This window comes from Haliaeetus albicilla, chromosome 1 (assembly GCF_947461875.1).
Source record: "Haliaeetus albicilla chromosome 1, bHalAlb1.1, whole genome shotgun sequence".
Taxonomy (NCBI): Eukaryota; Metazoa; Chordata; class Aves; order Accipitriformes; family Accipitridae; genus Haliaeetus; species Haliaeetus albicilla.
In genome coordinates this window covers 55,615,032-55,637,434 of record NC_091483.1, presented here as the reverse complement: position 1 = coordinate 55,637,434, position 22,403 = coordinate 55,615,032, and the positions used below count along the sequence as shown (strand labels likewise).

The following is a 22,403-nucleotide window of genomic DNA, read 5'->3' as shown; positions in this document are numbered from 1 at the left end:
ATTAATCTGTATATGCACATTGTGTCTAATGCTTTTGAAAGGGTCTGCACTAGGTATGTGCAGGCCAGTTGTACTGTGCAGTCTCATATGCGTCTGGTTATGCACCAGGGAGGAACTATGGCAACCAAACACTACGTATCTCTTCATCAGAGGCTGTGTAGCCTACAGTGACCAAAAGTTTGGGCGTGACTTTGCCAGTGTTAGGGTTTGCCCTGATTGACTCCTGAGGGGCTTGTGTCCATCCCTCTGTAATCAAAAGGGAGATGATGACATTGTGTAGTAATTTATAAATCACATTTATAGATCACAGTTACAAATTTGGAGAGATTTTCTTTCTTCTTCCCATTTTAGATGCAGATTTTATCACTATTATAGAGAGTGATGCCTCTAAACCGTTCATTGGGAACAACGATCCAACAATGTGGCTAGGAGAAAGACTAGGATTTTATACAGATTTTGGTCCAAGCACAAGAGATCACACTTGGGGGTGAGTCATCTTTACATGCACAGTGACAGTAAATAAATGTACATACACTACCCATGCTAACTCCACTAGAACATGGGCAAAGAATAATTGGAATAACAATCACCGTAATCACTTGTTGGAGCTTGTCTTTAAGAACATGCTTTCATTCCTTAGCATTACAATGCAATGCAGATGAAGTTTTCTCATTAAAAAATGACCAGTTTTTTGTGCCTGCCCCTGTAAGGTACTTTGGCTTTGGTGATGCAGAGGATAGCATCCTGCCACTTAATGTACAGATTTGGAAGTTTGGCATTCTAAGTACAATATCTGATTCCCTTTTCTCATTATTTTGTTTTGGGCTATGAGAACTTTAGATTTCAGACTTCAAAATGTGATAGCAGTTGGAAAATGTAACTGTACCTGGAGTTACTAGCAATTTTGAATTCATTAAATCTGGTTTGGGCTGTATAGTGAGAAACAGGCATAGAAAGACACATGTCTATTTGACCAGATTTTTTTGTGTCTGATTTTACTCTAATGCTTGACCAACTACCAGTTGCATATCTTTGAATATCTTTGGCCTCTGGAAAATAGTGGCTTATGATGTGGCTTTTTTTCAGGGGGATATGCAGATCTTTGTGGCAGACGCAGCTTCCTAGTGATGTTGCAATGGCTATCTAATTTTTGCCATATGTGAGGGGAATTTAGTAACTTTCCTCTTCCAGAGCCTGTGTGTTTAAGTGATGCAGAATGGGGCAGAAAACTCATTCTCTGAAATTTTCTTCATGAAATATTTTGAAAAACTTGATGCAAAATGGTTTTAAGGTTGATTCCAAACAGAAGCTGAAAGAATGAGAAATCTCCTGCTTTAGAGATATATTTCTACCTGCTTCTACCTCTAATAAAATACATTTTAATTACTGGTAGTATAAAATTGTTTTGTCTGAGGATGCAGATTTTGAAAGGCTCAGTGTAAGAATTCATATATATGGAATGGTATTTCTTAGTGTAGGAATGAATTTGATAATACATTTTTAGACATGTACTTAAGTAACATTTTAGAGGAAAACCTTCTAAATTCAGAAAAATCCGCTACATGGTTTGTGTTCTGGTCTGATGGTTTGAGTTCAGTGACCATTAGTCTTCTGCTCACATTTATCTGCTTAGTTCACGCTTGTGATGCTTGTGAGCTACAAAAATGTAACTGTTTCCCTCTTCTCATGTAGGATTATGGCACTATCAAGGTATCCAATTGTAAAATCCACCCATCACCTCCTTCCATCTCCAGAGGGAGAGATAGCACCAGCCATCTCCATGACAGTCAACTTCACAGGGAAACTGGTTGATTTTGTTGTTGCCCACTTTGGAAATGAAGAGTGTGTATTTTATTTATTGTTACATATGTCGTGCTAAGTCATGTAACCTAACTGTAATTTGTGAACTGGGATTTCTTTTGTACCCTTTAAAACCTGCTGCTGGTTCTAACAGAACACTGTGAAGAAATACTGTGACATAGCTACTGGTTTAAAATTTTGAAGCATTTTTTAAAAAAGATAAATGTGTTACACAAAACTCAGCTGAGCCTAATATCTGAGTTACTAATAAACTAATAAATACCTAATATCTGAGTTACTATAAAAATATAGTTCTGCAAAACTACAACAAGTAATAGGGCTACAGATACATGTCAGTGCAGGATAGCATCTTTCTGACTTCCTGTGTGTGGAATAGATCTATTATATTCCACAATGAGTGCAAATAGTTACAGATAGATAGCATTAATGGACAATTGATGTTTATTAAAATTAAAAGTAACAATTCTGAAACCTCCAAGAAAGGACAGTGTTGAAACAGCAACAAAAATATCCATTCAGTGTCCTTTTGACTATATGAAACTGGAAATATGAAATCTGATCTCTGGATTCTGAAAGGAAGAATTATACCAGTAACTCAAATATGTGATGGAAAAGATTAAGGTATATATTTCAGTTCTTTACTTTAAAACAATATCTTGATTACTTGTGTGTAATGAGTATTAATAAGGGATAGTTTTGTGATGCTCCATGTAGCTGTATTTTCTGTTTTATTTGCTGCAATATCTAGTATGGTTGTGGTTATGTAGTAAGATTTGGAATTTTTTCTATATATTTGTTGTAATTCATGGAGAGGTAAATTTATGGATTGGGTGCAAAATACAATATACAAAGAACCTGCTCAGAAAGCAGCAGGAATTCTCATTATCCCACACTGAGCTTCCCCATTTCCTTCCCCTGTGTAGAAGCTGTGCTCCAAGCATGCAAATTGTTTATAGATTTCCCTTTTACTAAACACATATAGTTGTCAGAAACCACTCTCAATTTGAACTCTAAAAAGGAATTTCATTCCGTGCCTTGCACAGATGATTAGACTTGCCTCTCTGAGAAACTGTCAAAGTAGAAGAAAATAGCACTGTGTTCCCCCTCACAGAGAGATGAGATAAAGATGAAGGAGAAATAGGAAGAGACACATGGGAAATGAGGGCAAATGAGATTGTGTTTTGAGGTGAATGAATTTGTAATTAAATCACACACCACTGCTTGTTTTTCATCTTTTTTTCATCTGCTGCTTAGGATGACATAAACTGTAGAATATTGGATAACTAGGGATTTTTTTTAAAGACTGTTTTTAAAATACAGGAATGTCTGTGTCATTTAAAAAAATCCATCTTCTGGAGAGGTGTACTTCTGGAAAGAGCAGCTAGCTGAGCAGGCAACTTCACATATTCCTAGGTCAGGTTTCTGTTTAAAGGGTTGGTTTTTTTGTCTCCAGTCTTGTGCTCTTTCTCTCTAATGCATTTGCTTCAGTCAGAAGCACTGCTATTTAGAAAGCATAGCAGCATTTAAATTCTTGTCTGCTTTTGGGATTACAGATTCTAAAATCAACTCCCTGTCTCAATGGTATTTTGCCCTGTCTACCAAAATATGGAAGAGAATGTGTTTTACGCAACAGTTTAAAGTTACTAACATGAAGAATCATAGAAAGAGAACTGCCTTTACATTATGTTGTGACAAATCCAAGGACAGGGAATGGGATCCAGTGCAGTATTTTACCAGGCTCTGCTTATGCTATCACTTTTGGTCATGTTGGAACTGTTGTGTAAATCTTGTTAAAGAAATGCAGAATACCTGCCAAATGTCATTAAGTAGTGTTAATGGGATGATGTAGCTCTTAAGTTATATTTCATAAATTTTGACCCAGACTTTAAGACTATATTTACCATGATCTGTCCATCATAAAAGTTTTGTTAGTATGTGAGCTCTTTGTTATGCTCCGTGCTGTGCTAGCACAATTAAATTTCAAGTGCAGGCAGAGACAAAGCCTCAGATAACCAAAGCACGCACATTCACATTTCCTAGTGATGAGATCACTATTAAAAACAAAACAGTAATAGAAAAAGTTGTTCCTATAATGGTTAGAAAGAGAACCCTAATTACATCTACCATGACCATGTGGCTTTTATCGAACATAGTGATCATTTTGAATCAGTGAGCTTTCTGTAAACTTTCATACTCTGTAATACTGAGCAATAAAAAAGGTACCAGATTCGTTTGTGGTTTACTATGTTATAGCACAAAGATTCTGAGCTAAAATGTATATATGGTAAAGTCTTTTCCATTTCTTTCAGAGAGGACTTGGACAGAAAACTCCAGGCTATAGCTGTTTCAAATCTATTGAAGACTAGCTCTAAGCAAGTTGTATTTCTAGGGTACATCACTTCAGCTCCTGGATCCAGAGATTATACTGAATTAATAGAAAATGGAAATGTCAAGGTAACTTAAAAGTACTGCTCCTTTTAGCAGTTAGAGATAATATATATTTGAAACATTCAGCTTAATATTTCAAATTGGTAACTTAGAAACGGACATATAAGAAAATACATGCCCATTTTCAAATACGATCTTCAGCTACCTCATGACATGTTATAGAGAAGGTGGAGTTACACAGTGAAAGAACAAGAGACAATGGACAGCAGTTGCCACAAGGGAAATGCCAGTTAGATAGTGGAAGAAAAAAAAATTAAAAAAAAAATCACAGTTAGGGTTGTCAAGCATTAGAACAGGGGCCCAGAGAAGTTGTGAAATCCCCATCCTTGGAGATATTCAGAAGTTGGCTGCATAAGGCCCTGAGCAACCTGCTCAAAGTTACTTTGAGCATAGGGTTGGGAGTGGGTGACCTCCAGACATACCTTCCATCCTCTAATTCTGTGATTCTTTTGTTTTAAAACTGAGTTCTGCAGTTTGGTTTTCTGTCAGATGTCAAAAAGTTGTCTGATTTGTCCGTGTCTAACAGTGTTTTTTTTTTCTTTCTACCTTATTACAGTGTTTTAGGCAAAACGTTCTTCTGCAGCAGGTTTACACATTGGTTCTGTTACTGATTTAAAGCCTATGTGTAAGGAAAACTTGCCTTATTTGTTTGACTTTTTTTTTTTTCCTCTTTCACTCAGGATATTGACAGTACAGATCATGACAGATGGTGTAGCTATATTATGTATCGCGGAGTAATAAGGTATGTTAAAGTGGATCATTTATTCATTGGTTTTAAATATCTTTATGACAATCAGTTTTACGCCCTTCTATAGGTAATTGTAGAAGAGTCTTATCTCCCTAAACAATTGTGTATGGACAGTTAGATATACCATGAAGTAGTGTGAAACATTGATCTCGGGATGAATTGGTGTATTTCTGAATATAATTTACAAAGAGAGTATTACAGGTTTCATCCTTCTGTGTCAGAAGTCTTCAGATCTAATCTGCTTTGGTAACATAAAACTACTTTTTTCCAAAGCTCTGCAGCTTCATTCTAAAATGTGAGGGCTAAGCCTTAATTTGTATGTGACACAGAAGATACAAATTTTGAACTATGATTGTAGGGTTTGTTGAAGCAAAATGCTGATCTAATCTAGCTAGGCTTTATGCTGGATTCAGTGGAAATTTTAACTATGTAAGCCCATACTGAAGTACTTTCCTCTGCTGGGACCTATGCAGTCCATGTCTTTTAATACCAAGTTGCTTGTAAACCATTCTCTTGGTGATGTATGTACCAGAATGGAATTCAGCTTATATATAATATATATAATTATTTTTATATATATATAATAAAATGCAAATTCTGCAGTGTTCACAGGAGTAAAACCAGTAAACTAGGTAGCTGTCTTAAATAACAGTATTGAGTAAAAAAAAAAGGGGGGGGGGCAACAAAAAACCTAACAAACCTCCCATTTGCAATCTAATTTTTCTCATTACTCATTCCATTGATGCTTGAGTTCCTTTCTTGAATTTCAAAATCTCTTCTGTGAAAAAAGTTGGTGAGCTTATACCAGTGTGCATATTCTAAAACTGTAATTTTAAAAATAAGTTTCTAAATCTAGAACTTATTGTTGTTGTTAAACTCTTATGCTCTCTCAGTTTTTCTGCTTGTGACATTGTGTTATGATGCTCATGTTTATAGAGCACTCAAGTTTTTTGAAGGTGAGATTCACAGAAATGGAAAGTTATGTTGATAAGTTAATTAGCAACTCTTGGAAAAAAGAGACATGAATTAAGAATGTGGTGAAATTGCCTTGAGTTATTTCTTCAAACTAACTCTTCTTGTATCTGATAGATTGGGCTATGCCCGCATATCTCATGCTGGTTTAAGTGATTCAGAAGTCCAGATGGCCAAATTCAGGATCCCAGATCACTTGGATAGCTATGCTGACAATGAGAGAATTGTCACTGATCCCAGCCAAGTTCCTGAGGACATCCATTTCAATCCCAGGTCAGTGTATCACATGAGAAATTAAGGCAATGGTGTACGTGACATCTTGTAAAAGAGAAGTCTAGGAACAAAATTGTTCTTAAAGTGGGAGGCACTGGTCAGTACCAAACTGATCAGAAAATTAGGAGGCAAGAACTTCTGATTTGTAATTCCATTTTTTTCTAATGACTTGGCACGTGCTTTGGGAAAACCAGTCTGTGGTGTCGTAGCATAAATTGAAGGTAATGCTTATTTTACCCAGGTGCTTACTTTCTGAGATTGTTTGATAGAGTTGTTTGCCAAGTGGTGTGGTGACTCATTTTATAGATGATGAGGGATCTCCCGTGTTTCTCAGCACTTTTGAGGATCAAGGTCTTAATATACTGTTACTTAGAACACAAAATACAATATATACATTAAATACATACTATATAACTGGAGCAAAAATTAAGGAAAATGCCTGAGGCAGTATGTTACATACGTCAAGAAGAAAAAAGGGCTAGGTTTTTACATAAAAAGTTATTTATTTCTAGAATGCTGTCATTTTTCCACTGGCATTGCATAAGGAAGAGAAATACTGAGAAAGGAATTTATTCTACACTGAGTATCAGTGGAAGAGTCATGAAATTTGAGATAGATGTTGCCACAGAGAGACAATTTCCAGCAATGCCATATTTACGACTTCCAACATGCATAATACAGAATATATTAATTTCTTATATACACCTAAGAGTTCAGCTTACTCACTTTTTATTTACCACTCAGTCACTGGCTTCCTGTCTAAGCAGGAGTTTGTCCGATCTTTTCTGAAACTTGCCTAAAGTTAGTATTCACGTTCAGATTTGTCTCAGTTGATTTCAGCACAGAATATTTTTCTTGTCCTGATTTCTTTCATGTCTGCCCGTAAGCAGAAAATTTATACCCTTTAGGAATAAGTTTAACTTTTCCCAATAAACTATAGTTCTTTTGAAATACAATGGCACTGCTCTAAAATGTTATTTAGCACTGATATTTTGAATAAGTACTACATTTTACTTTTGCAAATCTATCTGTCATAATAGTCAGTAGTCAGAACTTTCAGATTTAAATATGGCATGAAACATTACAATTTTCACCATAATCTTTAAAAGTAAGATGTGCAATATTAACAATAGGGTTGACTGTTTGGCTACTGTGGGGGGTTAAATTATATCTCCACTGAAGCCAGTAGAAAAAACTCAGAGCATAGGATTTAGCTAGCTAAATGCACCTCTCACCTTTGTCAGCTGGAGTTCCGTTTATAAAGTGCCTATGGCATTAATCCAATCAGTGTAATTAAATGTCTCCATTATACTCAAAGACCTCTAGTTAGCGTACACAGGATATGATTTATAAATAAGTAGGATTGTGGCCTGTTTCTGAAATAAATAATCTAGAACATTCAGAAGAAGTGTTAATTATACTGTTGTAAGTGTGTGATTTAATTGCATGGGTTAAATCATGTTATAATGGTTTTGCTTTGTTGAATATTTTTCTTAGGTTTGGATCTTACAAAGATGGACATAATTATGAGCAGATTCATCACTTTCATATGAGCACTCCTAAATATTTTAAACAGAAAAATTAGAATGAGAAAATAACATATCATTGGGACCAACAAGAAAGGTTTGTTGCTTGAAACTGAATTGGCAGCCAAAAAGACTATGTTGTTTAAAGATGAGCAGCTCCCATGCTGCATAACTCTGTGAATGTTTGTGTAATAGTTGGTGACTCTTTTCTTTAATGAGTTGTCAACCCTGTGAGAGAGGGAAGATGCGTGCGTTGTGGTAAACTGGTATCTACCTGGGCCAGATACCTGCTTTGTACACAGCAGAGCAAGGGTGGGAACTTGCTTTGGCCATAACTTCTTCAACTTTTTTGAAGGTATCCTATATTGTGCTGTTTCAGTTGAATGTATCTATCCACCTTTTCTTTAGCGTTCAGATATGATCCCTTTCCTCTCCTGGGAGCTCATTGGAACAATCATGAGCAAGGAATTTCAGCTGACTTCCACACTTTTTTGGTGACTGAGGCAAAGCAAAATAATGTGGTAGTGTAGGTAACCTGTTGATATATGCTGCACTTTGTAGTCCTGCTGCTATTGCAATAAAAAGCTTGGCCTTAGGTTTTTCAAAATAGGAATGGGACTAGTGTGTTTTTTTAATTGGGAGATATGCAGTTACTATGTGTTTGAAGTGTGTGCATTTTTGACTTACCAAAACAGTATTTACATCTGCCGCTATTCCACATTTTATTCTTAAATGAGTTTTATTAGAACAATTTGCAGATGATTGATATTAATAATATTGGAGAAAAGGCTGTGACTTTTACAGACTTCCTTTTTTTAACAGGACATTAGACACTGCAATGCTTTTACAAAGGGAAGAGTAAAGTACTTCTGGATAGTTATTGTTATGAGGAGCTTACGTGAACACACTGCAGAAGAATTAAAAACAATCATGCTCAACATGACAAGGTTTCTGAGAGGGGAGAAATGTTGATTGTAATTTTTATTTAAAATGAACTGTAATAAAAAAAAAAAGCATTGTTCCTTTACTAGCACTACACTTTAGTAGGACTACATGGAATTGTGGCTTTTTTTTTGACATAGGCTGTGAATTACCTACTATGTAACACACACGTAACACAATGCAAAATGTGTTTTCTTGGGGTCTCTCTCCTGATCTTTCAGTATATGTGCAGAGCTTCCCTTAAACAATGAGGACATCTTCAGTGTTGTCCAAAGAAGTTTTGTGTTTGTGAGAAACATGTTATATGGTTTATTTAAATGACCCTCTCAACTTGGAAACCACATTTGTGATGTTGATATTTAGTACTGTGTGTCTTTCCAGTAATACCTAAACATGCTGTAACTGAAAGGAATAGGACATGTTGCAGGAAAGAGAGTGTTCTTTTTTCTCTGTCTAATTCTGCACCATGTGCTTTTGAGAACAGCTTGAGCTTACTCAATTTTACTGTTTCCCTATATAAGAAAATACAGGATGTGTTTTTACCCAGGGTTTCTTGTTCTGTGGAGTCAGGTAACTGCTGCAATCACCAAGCTTGTCACTTTATCCTGGTCACCCGTCATTTTGCTCCCTTGTTTTTAGGACTGTGTTTCTGAGAGTGAAACCCTTCACTGATCTTTGTGGACAGAAGATATTTGATAGGCACTTGAGGAACACATAGCTACCACAACTTCATCTCAGATGGCATTAGAAAGCCTGACTTTGTTAGTGACTATTAACCAGCCATTGTTGAACTGATTTATTTCTCACCTAGAGCTGTTGTGATTGTCTTTACAAGTCCAAGAAAGTGTAATTAAACATTCCAGTTTAGATATCCTTTAGGTAGGATTTGAAATCCTCTTGAACTTGTTCTCTGTGTGACTCTCTGGCAGGACAGGATAAACTAGGTTTCAGAGTGATGGGAGTGACTTTCTTGCACTTTCAGCAGTTTTATTCTGCAAACACCAGTAGCCCCTGTCTCTCCCTTCTCCCAGCCTGCAACAGCAGCTGGCACTGGCACTGACATTGCACAGCGGCTCCAAGTATCCTCATTTCTTTGCAGCGTGCTCTCACGCTAGCTCTGACGCACATCCAGCCACAGGTTTGTCTTTCCATAGCCTGTACAAAACATAACATTATCTTGCCACATTACTTAACATTCTCCACAGGCTGACTCTGCAAATACCTTGTAATGTGAGCAGTTTATTTGTGTAAGATGCAGGAAATGATACTCATAAACATAAAAAACTTGAAAACCCCTTATTTTTTTAACAAAAAATAGAATCAGGATATTTTTCAAGAAGTCAGACACCAAAGCATGACTTGCATAGCAGATCAGACTATATGTCATCTCTGTGTGTAATCTTCAAAGTCCGTGAGCATATGTGGATGGATTTTCACAGGATTTAGAAATGTTCACCCCATTAGAAATATTCATGTAGACATTGACAAAATCTGAACTTTGAATATTCTCTTCTTCTGAGTAGCTTGTGTAATTTAATGTTGGTAGATCCATACCTCATAATGCCTAATATCAGAAAACACTGTATGCAAACGTAATGAGTAGCAAGTATTTGTTGACACTTGCATTATTTTATCAGAATTACTAAGAAAAACTATGACCACAAACTGTTTGTGTACTGCTTCTACTACTGTGGTTAGAATTGGGAAGCTAAAACTACACTTTATTTGTCCTTGAATCTGCACCCTGGTCTAATCCCCTGTATCTGACTGGTTTAGAAAAATGCGCAGTACATCTCTCAGTCGCAATCACTGTGTCTCAAACTATGAAAGAAATGTGCTAGAACAGGTCCTGCTGCAGGGTTGTGTGACTAATCTTGCTGTTTTCTAATCATACTCTCTTCATCTCAGCTTTCATAAGATAGTATGTTATGAAAGAAAAAGGTTGTGGATACCTTTAACTATGCATTCAGAGATAGCAGGAAAAGATAAAATATATAAGATAAAATGTATAAAATAAAGATTATTTTCTAAAGGTTTGAACTTTTACTGGTGGTAAAAGGTCTAGAGTATATATATCTGATTTCTAAATATGTATTCTGTTTACTCCTAATTCCATCCTCTCTGACATTCTGTGCAGGTCACTTAAAGTTTCTAGGAATATACAGGAAGAGACAGCAGTACATCAGGAGCCTACTGGTGTGTATCTCAGAATAAGAAAGGAGGACTCTAGGTAACATGTAAGAGAGCAACTTTTGAGAGTAATTGTACTGGATTCTTCAGCAGGATGGAGACTGAAGTCTCCCCTTACATATATTCCTGCTCTGGGGCCTTGACTTGGGCATTTCGATGTGTATTGTAAGCTTAGCTTCAGGAATAGTGGCTCCGGTGTCGTCACAGAGCACTCTGAAACCTGCGAGCTGCAGTTCAAACCTCTTGGGCTACAAAGGACCTGAAATTGTTATTTCCCAGTTTCAAAAAGGGCGTTGCAGCTACAAGCTTATTAAACAAAAGTTGGGCACACCCTTTGGTTTTGAACTGGAGTTGATGTTACTGAAACAAATTGGGTGCAGCTTAAGCGTGTAGATGACCAGCTCCCATGTGTCTCTCTGAAACAGAACACAAAAAATGTTCAGGGTCCTCTACTGATACTGAAGGAGCTTCATGGCCCCAGACAAAGGTGTTGGTTGTTTTGATGCACCTCCAGGGTTCACGCAGAAATTCTGAGGTGCTCTCTTAAACTTGGCTACTTAGAGCTTCCTAATTATGAATGAAGCAGATTTTTTTTTTTTTTTTTACATTTCAAACTGAAGCTGAAAAAAACCTATAAATCCAATTTAAGGATTTAAATACAAGCTACCAACAGCCCCGAAACATGTTTTTTCTCATGTATGTAAAGTTACATTTGTTGGCAGGGTGTTACAAAAGGGCCCTTGGGATCAAAGTTGTATGTCTGTGGAGCAAGTGTAACAGAACAAACCTTTTTACTTCAACGAGGAGCACAGTACGTGTCTGTGGGACAGGCCAATTAAAATGAGCTGAATTGTTGAACGAGGAGTGGTTTGAAAGCAGTTATATAATCTGCAGCTGCTACTTTCTGCCACCTGAGGTCCTCTCTTATCCCTGATCACTACTTTTCTGCTGATACCACACAAGAATAACACACAGTTGAGGTGTTTCATCCTAACTCTGAGGGTGAAAAATCTTTTCAGAAGCGTTGCATAAAGCTGTTTGTATTGACTTGGTTATCAGTTACTTCTTCATATCTGCACATGATTGCTGGGCTTCTGGTAGACAATTTGTTTCTTTTCTTACAATGCCCTGTACTGTGCTTTGTTGCTGCTTTATCTCCTTGGTTAATGTTCAGCAAATTCTGCTTTGCTAATGTTTTTATTTTCAATACTATTCTCTTCCCTCTCTGACTTGTAAAACTCATAATGGCTTGTGATTCTGGTGCCTAAAGTTAACTTACAAGCTTGTTTCTAAGCAAAGCAAGATGAATGAAGGTATTTGAGAGATGTAGTGGCTTTAGCAATTTGGAGTCTGATACCCTTTGGAAACAGAGGGGATCCTCTTCCTCAAGACTCTTCTATACTATTTTTTCTGATGGTGAAGAAGATAAAACTAAGTAAATAGCTCCTCTTTCTCATGTTAGCCAGTATTTTTCATAGTCTATGGTGTTTTTTTATGTGGTTGCCATTTTAGCTATCAATTAAAAAAAGAAACACAAACATAAGAAGTCAAACAATGACAGTCTTTCTTCTTAAAAAAAAAAGTCTACAGTTTTAAGTTTGATCTAGCAGTGTGTAAACTGGCTGATGCATTTCCTGCCCCTCTCCAGTTCTTAGTTTATTATTCCTCTCCTGTGTGTCGATAGGAGCATTTGCACGTATGTGTAGTGAGCCAGATCAGGATATTTATCTGGCTGGGAAAAGAAAACAAACAAATGAACAAAACCAAAAGAAGTGTTGAGGGTTTTATTGTTTTGTTTTGGGGGCAGTCTTGCTCTTCGATCTGCCTTGCTATCTAGCTGTGCAAATGGTTGCACTGGCACAAAATAAAGGATGCCAGGAGGGGTAGGATTAAGAGGCTAATGCTGGAACTGCTTAACCTGTCAATGTCCTTGAGACAATGCTTGATCAACCATGACTTGATTGATTTGCTCTATGTAAAATGAAGTATTTCTGCATTTTGTAAACTCAGGCTTTGGAAGGAAAATACAAGCGTGATTTCATAACATCTGCCAGACCAGGGACTTGCATAGTGGTTTACAACTAGTGGTAACAAAGGGGATATTTATACCTTCTTGAGGTTGGAATGAAGGTGCATGTTGTAATGGCCCTTGTTCTCGTGGGGCAGGCCTTTTCTGGCTGAAGCATACATTCCCTTGTTTAGCAGGCAGAGGCAGAAAACAAAGTCTCTTTTGTGTTTCCCTATGGATTTCTTTGCAGATCTAGTTTTTAAGGGTCAGGGATTACACTTGTGCATTCAACTATTCAAAAATTTTTTGAACTTTTGTTTGTCAAACCTCTACAGTATTATTTGCTTTACACTTATGGATAGCAGTAGTTACGGAAGCTATAGTCTAAGGAAAGATTTGTAAAGCCAAGTAGTATCTTTAATTTTAGACTAATATAAATGGGGGGAAAAGAAGTACAAACCTTTCTGACTTCAGTTACAACCAGATAGGGTTTTTCTGTGTCACCTTTCTTTAGATCTCTTATCAGTTTACGGAAGAAGATTTCTTTTTGAATATGTTTTTATTCTGAACTAGCGGTCTGTGTGCTTTTTATGGTCATTGTGAACAAACAGGCACCCCTAAAGGAATTGTTCCTCTCAATCCAGAATTAGAACAGATCAGATGAATTGCAACTCAGTGGTGCCCCTATTGGGTATAAGATCTTGGGATGACACGCACAGATGTGAATGTCTGGCATGTGGGATGTTAGAAGTACCCAAGAAGTGAACCCTAGCTTGCACTGCTTTACTCTAGGATATAATTATTTTTTTTAAAGGTGGTAGTGTAAATATACAATTGCTAAGGTAAACAAAAGATGGTGCAAATAGGAAAATGTCAGAGATAGAGGCAGGAAGTTCTACAGAAATAATTTCAAGGAGTTAGTGAACAAGTAAGAATTTCAAATAATGGGGTCTTTCATTGCTCTGACATGGTCTTAGTACATGACTTTTGAAGAGAATTAATTTTCTTATGAACTCCATCTTCTTCTCTGTAAAAGAGGCAGTTGAAAACATAAGACGTTGCTCTGAAAAATAAATTGGCTGTGCTTGCACATTCTGATTGGTTCAATGAATAAGGCAAGGGTCACAAAAAAAACCCCAAACAGGTGTGTGATCAGTTAATTCAGGACTCTATGCTAATGCGTTGCTCCAAAGGGACAACTACCTTAAATTGGGCACTTCTTCAATTCGGAGTCCTTGACTTTCTTTTAACTTAACCTCTTAGAGGAAGTTTTTATTGTTCCATGGGTAATTTCTGTCTTAATAATCCTCCTTTGTGCACAGGCGGTGCTGTAGCAGTCTCTTCTCACCCGTGTTTCAACACCGACTAGGGCAAGGGAAGGCTTTTACCCCGAAAGGACGCAAGATGCTGAGCTGGGCTGCTAAGCAGCAATGACCTGCAAGGTGTCTTACTCCGGCTCAGGAACGGGGAGCCCTTTCCCTCTGTACTGCAAGGGGGAAAGGAGGCGGGGTGTGGGGGGGTGTCCATGCGCTAGGTTTCGAGGAGCAGAACAGTAACGGGAGGGAGGAACCAATCTCGTCTACCTGCCAGGAGCAGCTGTTGCCCCCCGTGTCTCTGCTGCTGTAGCATTGACCTGACCCTTCCGTGCGTTCAGCTGGTGGGGGCAGGCTGCCGTTTTTCCGCTCAGGAAAAGGGAGATGGCAGAAACAAAGAAACCTTCCCGAACTAGCTGGCGATTTGGCCACACCGAAGCTGGCTGGGCTCACAGAGCAAAGGGAGGATGGTGCGGTCCAGAAATCTTCCTCCCCGAGCGCCAGCTACCTGCTCCGGCCCTGACGACACGGCACCAGCTGCCCCGGGGCCCGCGTTACGTACGTGTGCAAGCGCTCCTTCATCCGAGGGGGGCAGGTACGGGGCGCGCCAGCCTTCGGGCGTACGGAGGCCGCGGCTCGTCCCGGCAGCGGGGGGCCAAGCAGGCGGCCCTGTGGCGCCGGGGCCGAGGCTGCCTACCGTCCCCTCGGGCCCTGGGGCTGCCGAGATGGGGGGAGCGCGCTGCCGCCGGTGCCCGCGCCGCGTAACGGTCGGGGGGAGGCGGGGAGCCGGGGCGGCCGCCGCCGAGGGACCTGCCCGGGGCAGCCCCCGGCGGCCCTCTGAGGGGCGGGTCAGCGCTGGCGGCCCCGCCCCCGGCCCCGCTCACCCAATCGTATCGGGGCGTGGGCGCGGCCCGTGGCCTCCGTAGCCAATCAGAGCCACGGGTGACACAAAGTGCTGTTCTTTGCACGCGCTTTTAAGGCCAGGAAAAACTGGCACCGGCAAAGCCCAGTCAGAATGAAGGGGGGCGGTGTCGGCTCAGCCTTGAGCCCAATAGGAGGTAGGGAGCGGGCGGGGAAGGCGGTGCGGGGCAGGCGGAGGGAGAATGGCAGGAGCCTCGCGCAGTAGGAGAGCAGGACGTGCGGTCTCTCGGGGCAGCCCGAGCCAATGGGTGCCGCCGGTGGGCGGGGCGGGAGGCGTCCGTGCTTGGGCTCTGTGATTGGGAGAGGGGCAGAGGGAGCCGGGCCGGGCAGGGCGGTGTGTGCGCTGCACGAAAATGCACTCGGATGCCGCCGCTGTCAGTGAGTAGCGGCGGGGCCGGGCCGGGCGCTCCCGCTCGCCCGCCCACCCACCCACCCACCGGCGGCACCGGCCTGGTCTTTCCGCCGGCGGGCGCTGCCGCCCGGGTGGGGGCGGCTTCTCCTGCCCCTCACCGAGGAGGGTCGGCCGAACGCGCCGCCGGGGCTCCCGATGACGGGGAGGGGCGTCAGGCCGGCGGGTGCGGAACCGGCGGGGAGAGAGGCGGCGGGCGTACCGGGGGGCGGGGGCCCGGTGGGGACGGCGGGCGGCCCTCGGCGGGCTCCCGCGGGGGGTGGGGCGGGACGGGCCGGGGCTGGGCGGGGGCGGCCCGGGCGGGGGCGGGGGCGGCAGCAGCGGAGGGGGCTGGGGGCGCTCGGAGGGTGTGACGCAGTTTCCCCGACCCGGCTGGCGAAGCGGGTGAGGCCGCGGCCGGCCCCTCGTGGCTGGCTGCGAGGCAGCCGGGGCTGCCGAGGAGAGGGCGGGCGCGGGCCGCGGGGCCGCCCGGCGGCCTCGCTGCGTGGGAGCGGTGCGTGTGGGGCGGGAGGGGGGTGGGGAGGTGGGTGGCGGTGAACGTAGCGGATTCCGCCGGGCCGGTGCAGGAGAAGCGGGCTGTGAAGGGGAATGGGGAGCGCGGCGCATTGTGGGAGGTGGAGTCTCTCCTGCGGCCGCCCCGCGCGGCGGGCCTCTGGGCGCGGAGCGGGGCGGGGGACTACAGCTCCCAGCAGGCACCGCGGCGGCGCGGCGTGCTGCCCCCGCCCCCGCGCGGGGGTGCGAGTTGCAGCCCGGTAGCCGGCGGGGGTACCCGCTGCGCCCTGCTCTCCCCGCGGGGCTGCAGGCGGCCTGGGGGCAAGGCCGGTGGCTTCGGGGCGGGGGCGGGGGGTTCCGGCCGCCTGTTCCGGAGGAGGGTAGGGAGGGCTTTGTCTGTGCCGTCTAGTTTCTGGCTGCGCTTTCAGAGCGGGCGGGACCGTATGCCGTAGGCAGGTTGCCTGGCGTGGGGGGATTGATTGCACACCTGCGTGGCTGCGGGATAGCTGTGGGGTTCAGGAATAGGCTCCGACCCCGTCCGCCGGAGAGATGAGGCTGTCATCCCGAGCACAGAGCTGTCTCGGCAGAGCGATGTTCCCGATTCCCGTGAAATCTCCCAGGAACGTGTTGTCGATGTGCAAGGAGTTGCAGCTCTGAGGCGCTTTATTACTGCAGAACTTGCTTACGGGAAAGATAATGAAAATAGAAGCTTTGATCGCACGTTAATGAACGATGGTCTGACTTTTGGACAAAGTCCTGAAACCAATTATGGGAAGAAGCGCTGCGTAAGGCCTGGATTTTCTTGAATCCTCCTGTGTTTCTCAAAATGAGAGACTGGACAGGGGCAGCCTGGTAGAGGCTCTAAATCGTAAGGTTATATAATTTCTTTAGTGGTTCTGGTTTATTTTACCTTTATATTTAGGGATCATTATATGTCGATGGTTAAGGCGGCTGCCATTAAAGCACTAATAACCGCTTCGTGTTGGAAACGGAAGGATAATTATTCTAGAAAATGCCTTCTGTTCAGTGTCTTTTGTCATGTGCCCTGTCCAAAAAAGGGTGCAAGCCTTCATTATATGCATGTAAGCTACAGTTTTAATATGCCAGTGCTCCCTCATGTAGGGTGTTAAGACTATGTAGTGATTTTTATTTTTTTTTTTTTTTTTAAATTTCTCTGCAGAAAACGAGCACCGTTTCTCAGCCTTCAGCTGTTACTGGCTTCTCTTTAAAAATGTCCTTTGGAATGATTGAATCATCCACTTCAGTACTTTTTTTGGGGGGGTGGGGGTCCAGTTCATGGCCTTGTATATGTGTTATTTTAAATAGGAGTGTTTTCCTAAACTAACTAACTTCATTATCTGTAGCTTCATAGTAGTTGGGTTTTTTCCTCATTGATTTAAATGCTTGAAATGAGAAGTGTTCATAGCATATCTTTACACATACAGTAGTTGGCTTATGATTGTTTCTTGACTGAACATTTCTTTTGAGCCTTCTTTTTGACCCTGCTTACATTCTTATCTGTTCTTATGATATAAACTCCATTAATGCATTTTTGCTGTTTCAGTTTTACTTTCTGAGACTGAATGTACATGTTTCACATTATATGAGAAACATCAACTTTCCTTTTTGCTGTTGCAAATGTTTGCTTAAAAGTTTCTTGCAACTCCAGTAACTATAGTTGGAAATGTCTTCTCTGTGCAAGGCCATGCAATAAGTTGAGTTAGGCAGGTAAACAGTTCCTCTCACTGCTTCTCTTCATTCTGTTGTATCAGGATGATCTTTCATTTGTCTAATTGCAGCACTTTATTTAAATTTATTTTTGTCTGCGTAGTTTTCGTGCTAACTTTAAGTGAATTATTAATCCTGTATTTTCTTTACTCCCCCCCCCCCCCCCCCCCCCCCCTTACTTTGGAGATACTGAAAACAAGGACTTTGGGCTTTTTCAAAGCATTATTTCCTAGTTTTGTTTGTGCCTTCAAGCAGAAGAGGGAAACTTGCTTAATTTGTCTGTCCTGTGCTTGCCAAAAAGCATTGCACCAGGAAGTATGGTACATCCCATGAAAATGTACAACTCTTGTATCCAATTTAAATATTAGAACATTTAATAGTGTGGTTATTTCTTCTACAATAAGTAAGACTACTAACAAGGGCTTCAAGCAGAACCCTTATTTTAAATGTGCCAGCATTTTTCTTATACTGTCCAATTAAGTTTTTCTATTTAAAATCACAGGTCTGAGGTTAAACAGAATTTCTGCTTTTGGCTCATAAAGAGATAGAAATAACTACCAGTTTGTTCAGTGTTCTCTCTCTCTATATAGAGCTGTGTATGTATATATATTGTTGTTAGAGCTACAAGGCTTTAGCTTGCCATTGGGAACCAGCTGGTATGACACATGCTTCTGTGTCGCTTGATGCAGATGTGTGGCTGCACAGACTGTGGGACTCCGTCTACGGCAGCCGCTCATTACTGCCCATTAGCTGTAGATTACTGCTTCCCTTGCTCTACAGGTAAAGTGGTTTGTAGGAGTACTGTCTGATCCACTCAGTCAAATGTATCTGGGTGAGCTCTTACCACTTAAATGTCTAAACTGACATGGCTGATTTTTGCCTGAAGTGGATTAGGGAATGCGCCCATGACCTGTGCTGCTGGCAGAACTGTGGAGTCTGTAACTTTTGGCAGAGAGGAAGAAGCAAACAGCTGGGGCAGTAATGTTTTTGACTGGCATAGCTGTTCCTAGGCTGTTGCAGATCCATCATGTTGTATACCAGATCTGCATGGTGCTGGATACCCTAGTAGTGCACATTTGACAGGGTTGCATTTCTGCTGAATTAGCTAGAGCACGAGATACAAAGTTTTTATTAGCTTTATGCCCTTTGTAGGATGACAGATGACACCTAATCTGGCATGAAGTTAAGAGTAGTGCTGGCAAACAACTCTCAGGCCATAGCAGCCGATGTTGGAAAACTCACACTTTTTTTAATTAATTTGATGGTAGAGTAAGAGTTAGTCTGGATGAACACTTTGTATCAAATGGGTGTAAAATTGGTTCATTGTATTAAATGCTTTGTAGCTCAATTTCCTGTATTTCTGAATTGTAAACTGAAAGAATGTCTGTTCACAGTCTTAGTAACGTGGAATCACTGAAATGCTGTTTGATTTGGTAATACATGCTTTAGAAGCAGATTTAAATTAGCTGTAATTATCCACTGCTTTTACTCATTCTTTTCCAACTGCGGCTGGTCACTCCAGCTTTATTATATGCTGGCAAGAATCTCCATTGGGAATGGTTATCAAATACATTTAGTAGGTACACAAGTGGTATTTGCAGCAACAGAAACAGATGTTTTGCACTAGAAATACACTTAGTGTTAGGTCTTTCTATAAAAAACAAAATACCCAACCAGCCCCGCCCCCCCCCCCCCAGACCCCCGTGAGCCAGCGTGCAGGGTTTTTTATCCTGTGCGTTAGTATAGCATACGTTAGCATAGCTCTTACTAGTTCAGAGTCAGTTTAAGGTAGATGGAAATGCATTCAAACTAAAGTAACAGTTACACAACTTTTGCACTGCTTAAATTGCTCTAAAATTTTTAGTGAACTTTAAACTGCAGTAGGTCTCTCTGTAAACAAGCTTTCAGATCAGGGTACTTTTTAAATATCTAGGTAGAATAAGGATTTGTTCCCATGGGGGGGGGGGGGGGGGGGAAGATTAATGCTTTTCCCTATCTATGTACCATGCAGTAATTTTAAAATATTTTGTTGCAGATAAAATGAGTGACTGATTACATGTGGTAATACCAAATGTTAGAGTTGAATGTGAATGTTTACATTAAAATGATAAGTGGTTTTTAGTGTCTTGTCGTTTCAGCCACATTTTGTTGTTTGGGGTTTTTGTAGTGTTTTCTTTTTAGTAGCTTAAGTCACTCTGTGTTTTGTTTCAGAACATTTTAGGCTGTTGTGCTTGGAAAATGTACACAAATTTGCAACTGTGGGTTTGGATACCGCTGCTGTCAGCAGTAGCTCTGAGCTTGATGCGTCTCTGTATGCATATATGCAGGAGAAACATCCTGCAGCACCATGTCTTTAGCTCTAATGGCTAGGTCCTGTTGCTCCTCAAGCTAGGATGGATCATCCCACTTCTCTTTCCATTTAGTTGCATGTCCTTACTGTCCAGGCTGGAATTCATTTGATTTTTCTTACTTTCTGAATCATGCCCCATGTTCAACCCCATGAAATCAAGGGAGACCCTACTTTTCAAGCCTGTTCTTCTCTGCCTCCCCTGCATGCTTGCTCTTGCATTACAGACTGGGAGAGAGGTCTCTTCTGCAGGCTGCCCCTGCTAAAGGGTGTCACTGCCTGTGCAGATTCAGCTACGGACACAGTGGAAATGAATTCTTAATCCTATCTTCAACAGGAATGCAGACTCAGCTCCTAGCTGCTCTGTACTGCAGTTTGGGAATATCAGTTTTTAGGTGTGTTGTGATGTTTTTGTGTAAATGAAAATAAAACTGATTGCATGTTTTTCTCTTGTTTTCTGCATTTAGTAATGAATATAGAATTTCTGCTTCCTGAATAGAAGTACTGAAGGCTTTCGCCAAATGTAGGTTTCAGATCTGAACTTCTAAGTTCATTAATCAATATAAATAGTCTTACTGTTAGGATAATTCTGTAAGTAGACTACAGAGCATGGTTCATAGAAGATTAAATGATTCTTTTTTGGATAAGTAAAGTTTATTTAAAACTAATTAAGAAGACACTACTTTGAACTATTATTTCCAGTACTACTACAAGTTTTCTCCAGTTGTATTATTTGAAACCAAGGAAACCAATTAAAAAAAGTAAAAGCATAAACATTCCATTTTAATTTTCAGGAATGAGTCTGCCTAGTATGTGTTTTCCATCTAATTTTTTTCTGAGAACGTTACAGAAGATTACCCACAATATTTGTATTGAGTCAGATACATCTTAGCAGTAATAAAAATTATTGCTATGACTACTTCCACACTTAATTTTTAATACAGAGTTGTATCTATAGCATTTATATGGCATCTCTATCTAGGATAAATATTTTTAGACCTACTGTAACTGTGAGGTTTTGTATAGACTTTCTTTTTGCTCAGAAAAATAATCTAGTACCTTTTAAAGGAAACTTGGAGTCAGCTGCTGATCTGGTTTAGTACTATTGTTAATTTTTTACTAGGTTTTTAGTAGATTGTAGTGCACCCTGGAGCTGTGTTTTGTCCAAGCTTTAAAGTGATAATTTTGACAGCAGGAACTAAGTTAAAGTTTTCATTCAGGCGGGTACATGTCTATGTGTGAGTCGGTGCATAGGCAGAAATGCTCTTCTCTTTTTTTTTTTTTTTTTTTTTAGGTGTTCACTTGTGGTTTCACTTGAATAGTTTGGCAACACATCATTCCCTCCAATAAAAAATTGGACTTGACCTTTAAAGTTTTTTCATTTCAGATAGGAAAGTAGCGTATTGAAGTTCAGTTAACCTGTATCATTTGCTTATAATTGAGGCTTTTGTTTGTTCATTGTGTTTCATATGTTTGTCTTAATGAAGGGGTATAGAATGATTTTTGTCTAGTTTGTTATGGAAGCAAGCCCAGCTAGCTCTTGTTTCTTTTGCCTCTCCGTAACTGTCAGGTCCGTAGGGTAAACCTTAATCTATAATATTTTAAAAGTTATTTTTAAACTATTTGCTTTTTACTTTTATATTGTATATGATCATGACTAATTGACTAACCCAGACTTTAACACTTAAGTGTTAATGATAAACTGCAGACAAAGTTTAAATTCCATGGTCTTAGGTTGGCTCTGGCATTTTTCTTTCCAGATTCTGGATTTGCAATTATTTTACTCAGATTTTTTTTTCTTTAGCCGTTACATTCTGAATTATAGCACAGTATTTAATACCATTTGGAATTTCCGTTGCTTCAATCATTGCTAAAGATAAGCTAACATCTGCATGAAAAATAATGTAATCAACAAAATACATACACTTGTTTGACATGCACCTCTTAAGTCTTAGCAAACATTCCAGCACATCTGTTTTCAGTATTCACAACGGCAAGCAGGTTTTTGTCTTCTGATCCCAGGGCAATAAACTGTGTGATACTTTGCTGTAAAATATTTTTTTTCTGCAAGAAAAAACCAAAATATTTTCAGGCCAGTTCATGTGCTTTGAAACTTGTATTCATGTGAAAAATAACTTCACACTTGATGGCTTTTTTCATGTAAAGCTCTTGCAACCAGCTGTTGAGTGTGTAGCTTCATGTGATATATCACTCTTCTCACAGTGGGGCTTGGATGGACGGTTTATGTGACTTAACACCGCTGCT

At 40.8% G+C, this 22,403-nt stretch overlaps 2 protein-coding genes and 1 long non-coding RNA gene across 12 annotated transcripts in view; 2 read left to right on the top strand and 1 right to left on the bottom strand.

The window, feature by feature from the left end:
- Positions 1–11,196, top strand: part of CWH43 (cell wall biogenesis 43 C-terminal homolog) — a 31,823-nt gene extending 20,627 nt beyond the window's left edge. For 2 of the 3 annotated variants that reach the window (XM_069790516.1, XM_069790498.1), the window contains 6 exons: positions 352–487; positions 1,693–1,842; positions 4,131–4,275; positions 4,950–5,011; positions 6,107–6,262; positions 7,760–8,401. In XM_069790516.1, the coding sequence (XP_069646617.1) occupies positions 352–487; positions 1,693–1,842; positions 4,131–4,275; positions 4,950–5,011; positions 6,107–6,262; positions 7,760–7,847 (737 nt within the window). In that variant the 3' untranslated portion in view covers positions 7,848–8,401. Of the gene's footprint in view, positions 1–351; positions 488–1,692; positions 1,843–4,130; positions 4,276–4,949; positions 5,012–6,106; positions 6,263–7,759; positions 8,402–8,610 lie in introns of those variants that run through there. The other variant, XM_069790507.1, reaches the window with a different exon arrangement.
- On the bottom strand, positions 8,757–15,088 carry LOC138686587 (uncharacterized). The gene is made up of 2 exons (XR_011325927.1): positions 14,132–15,088; positions 8,757–9,885 (listed from the first exon to the last, which is right to left on the bottom strand). It is a non-coding gene; the product is annotated as an uncharacterized lncRNA (long non-coding RNA).
- A 303-nt stretch (positions 15,089–15,391) lies between these two features.
- The window catches only part of DCUN1D4 (defective in cullin neddylation 1 domain containing 4), a 42,516-nt gene continuing 35,504 nt past the window's right edge, over positions 15,392–22,403 (top strand). For 2 of the 8 annotated variants that reach the window (XM_069790466.1, XM_069790456.1), the window contains exon 1: positions 15,491–15,540. Coding sequence is in view for 5 of the 8 variants with exons in the window: in XM_069790448.1 (XP_069646549.1) it covers positions 15,407–15,540 (134 nt within the window). In the remaining 3 variants the exon portion in view is untranslated. Of the gene's footprint in view, positions 15,541–15,697; positions 15,738–22,403 lie in introns of those variants that run through there. The other 6 variants (XM_069790448.1, XM_069790441.1, XM_069790426.1 and 3 more) reach the window with 6 other exon arrangements.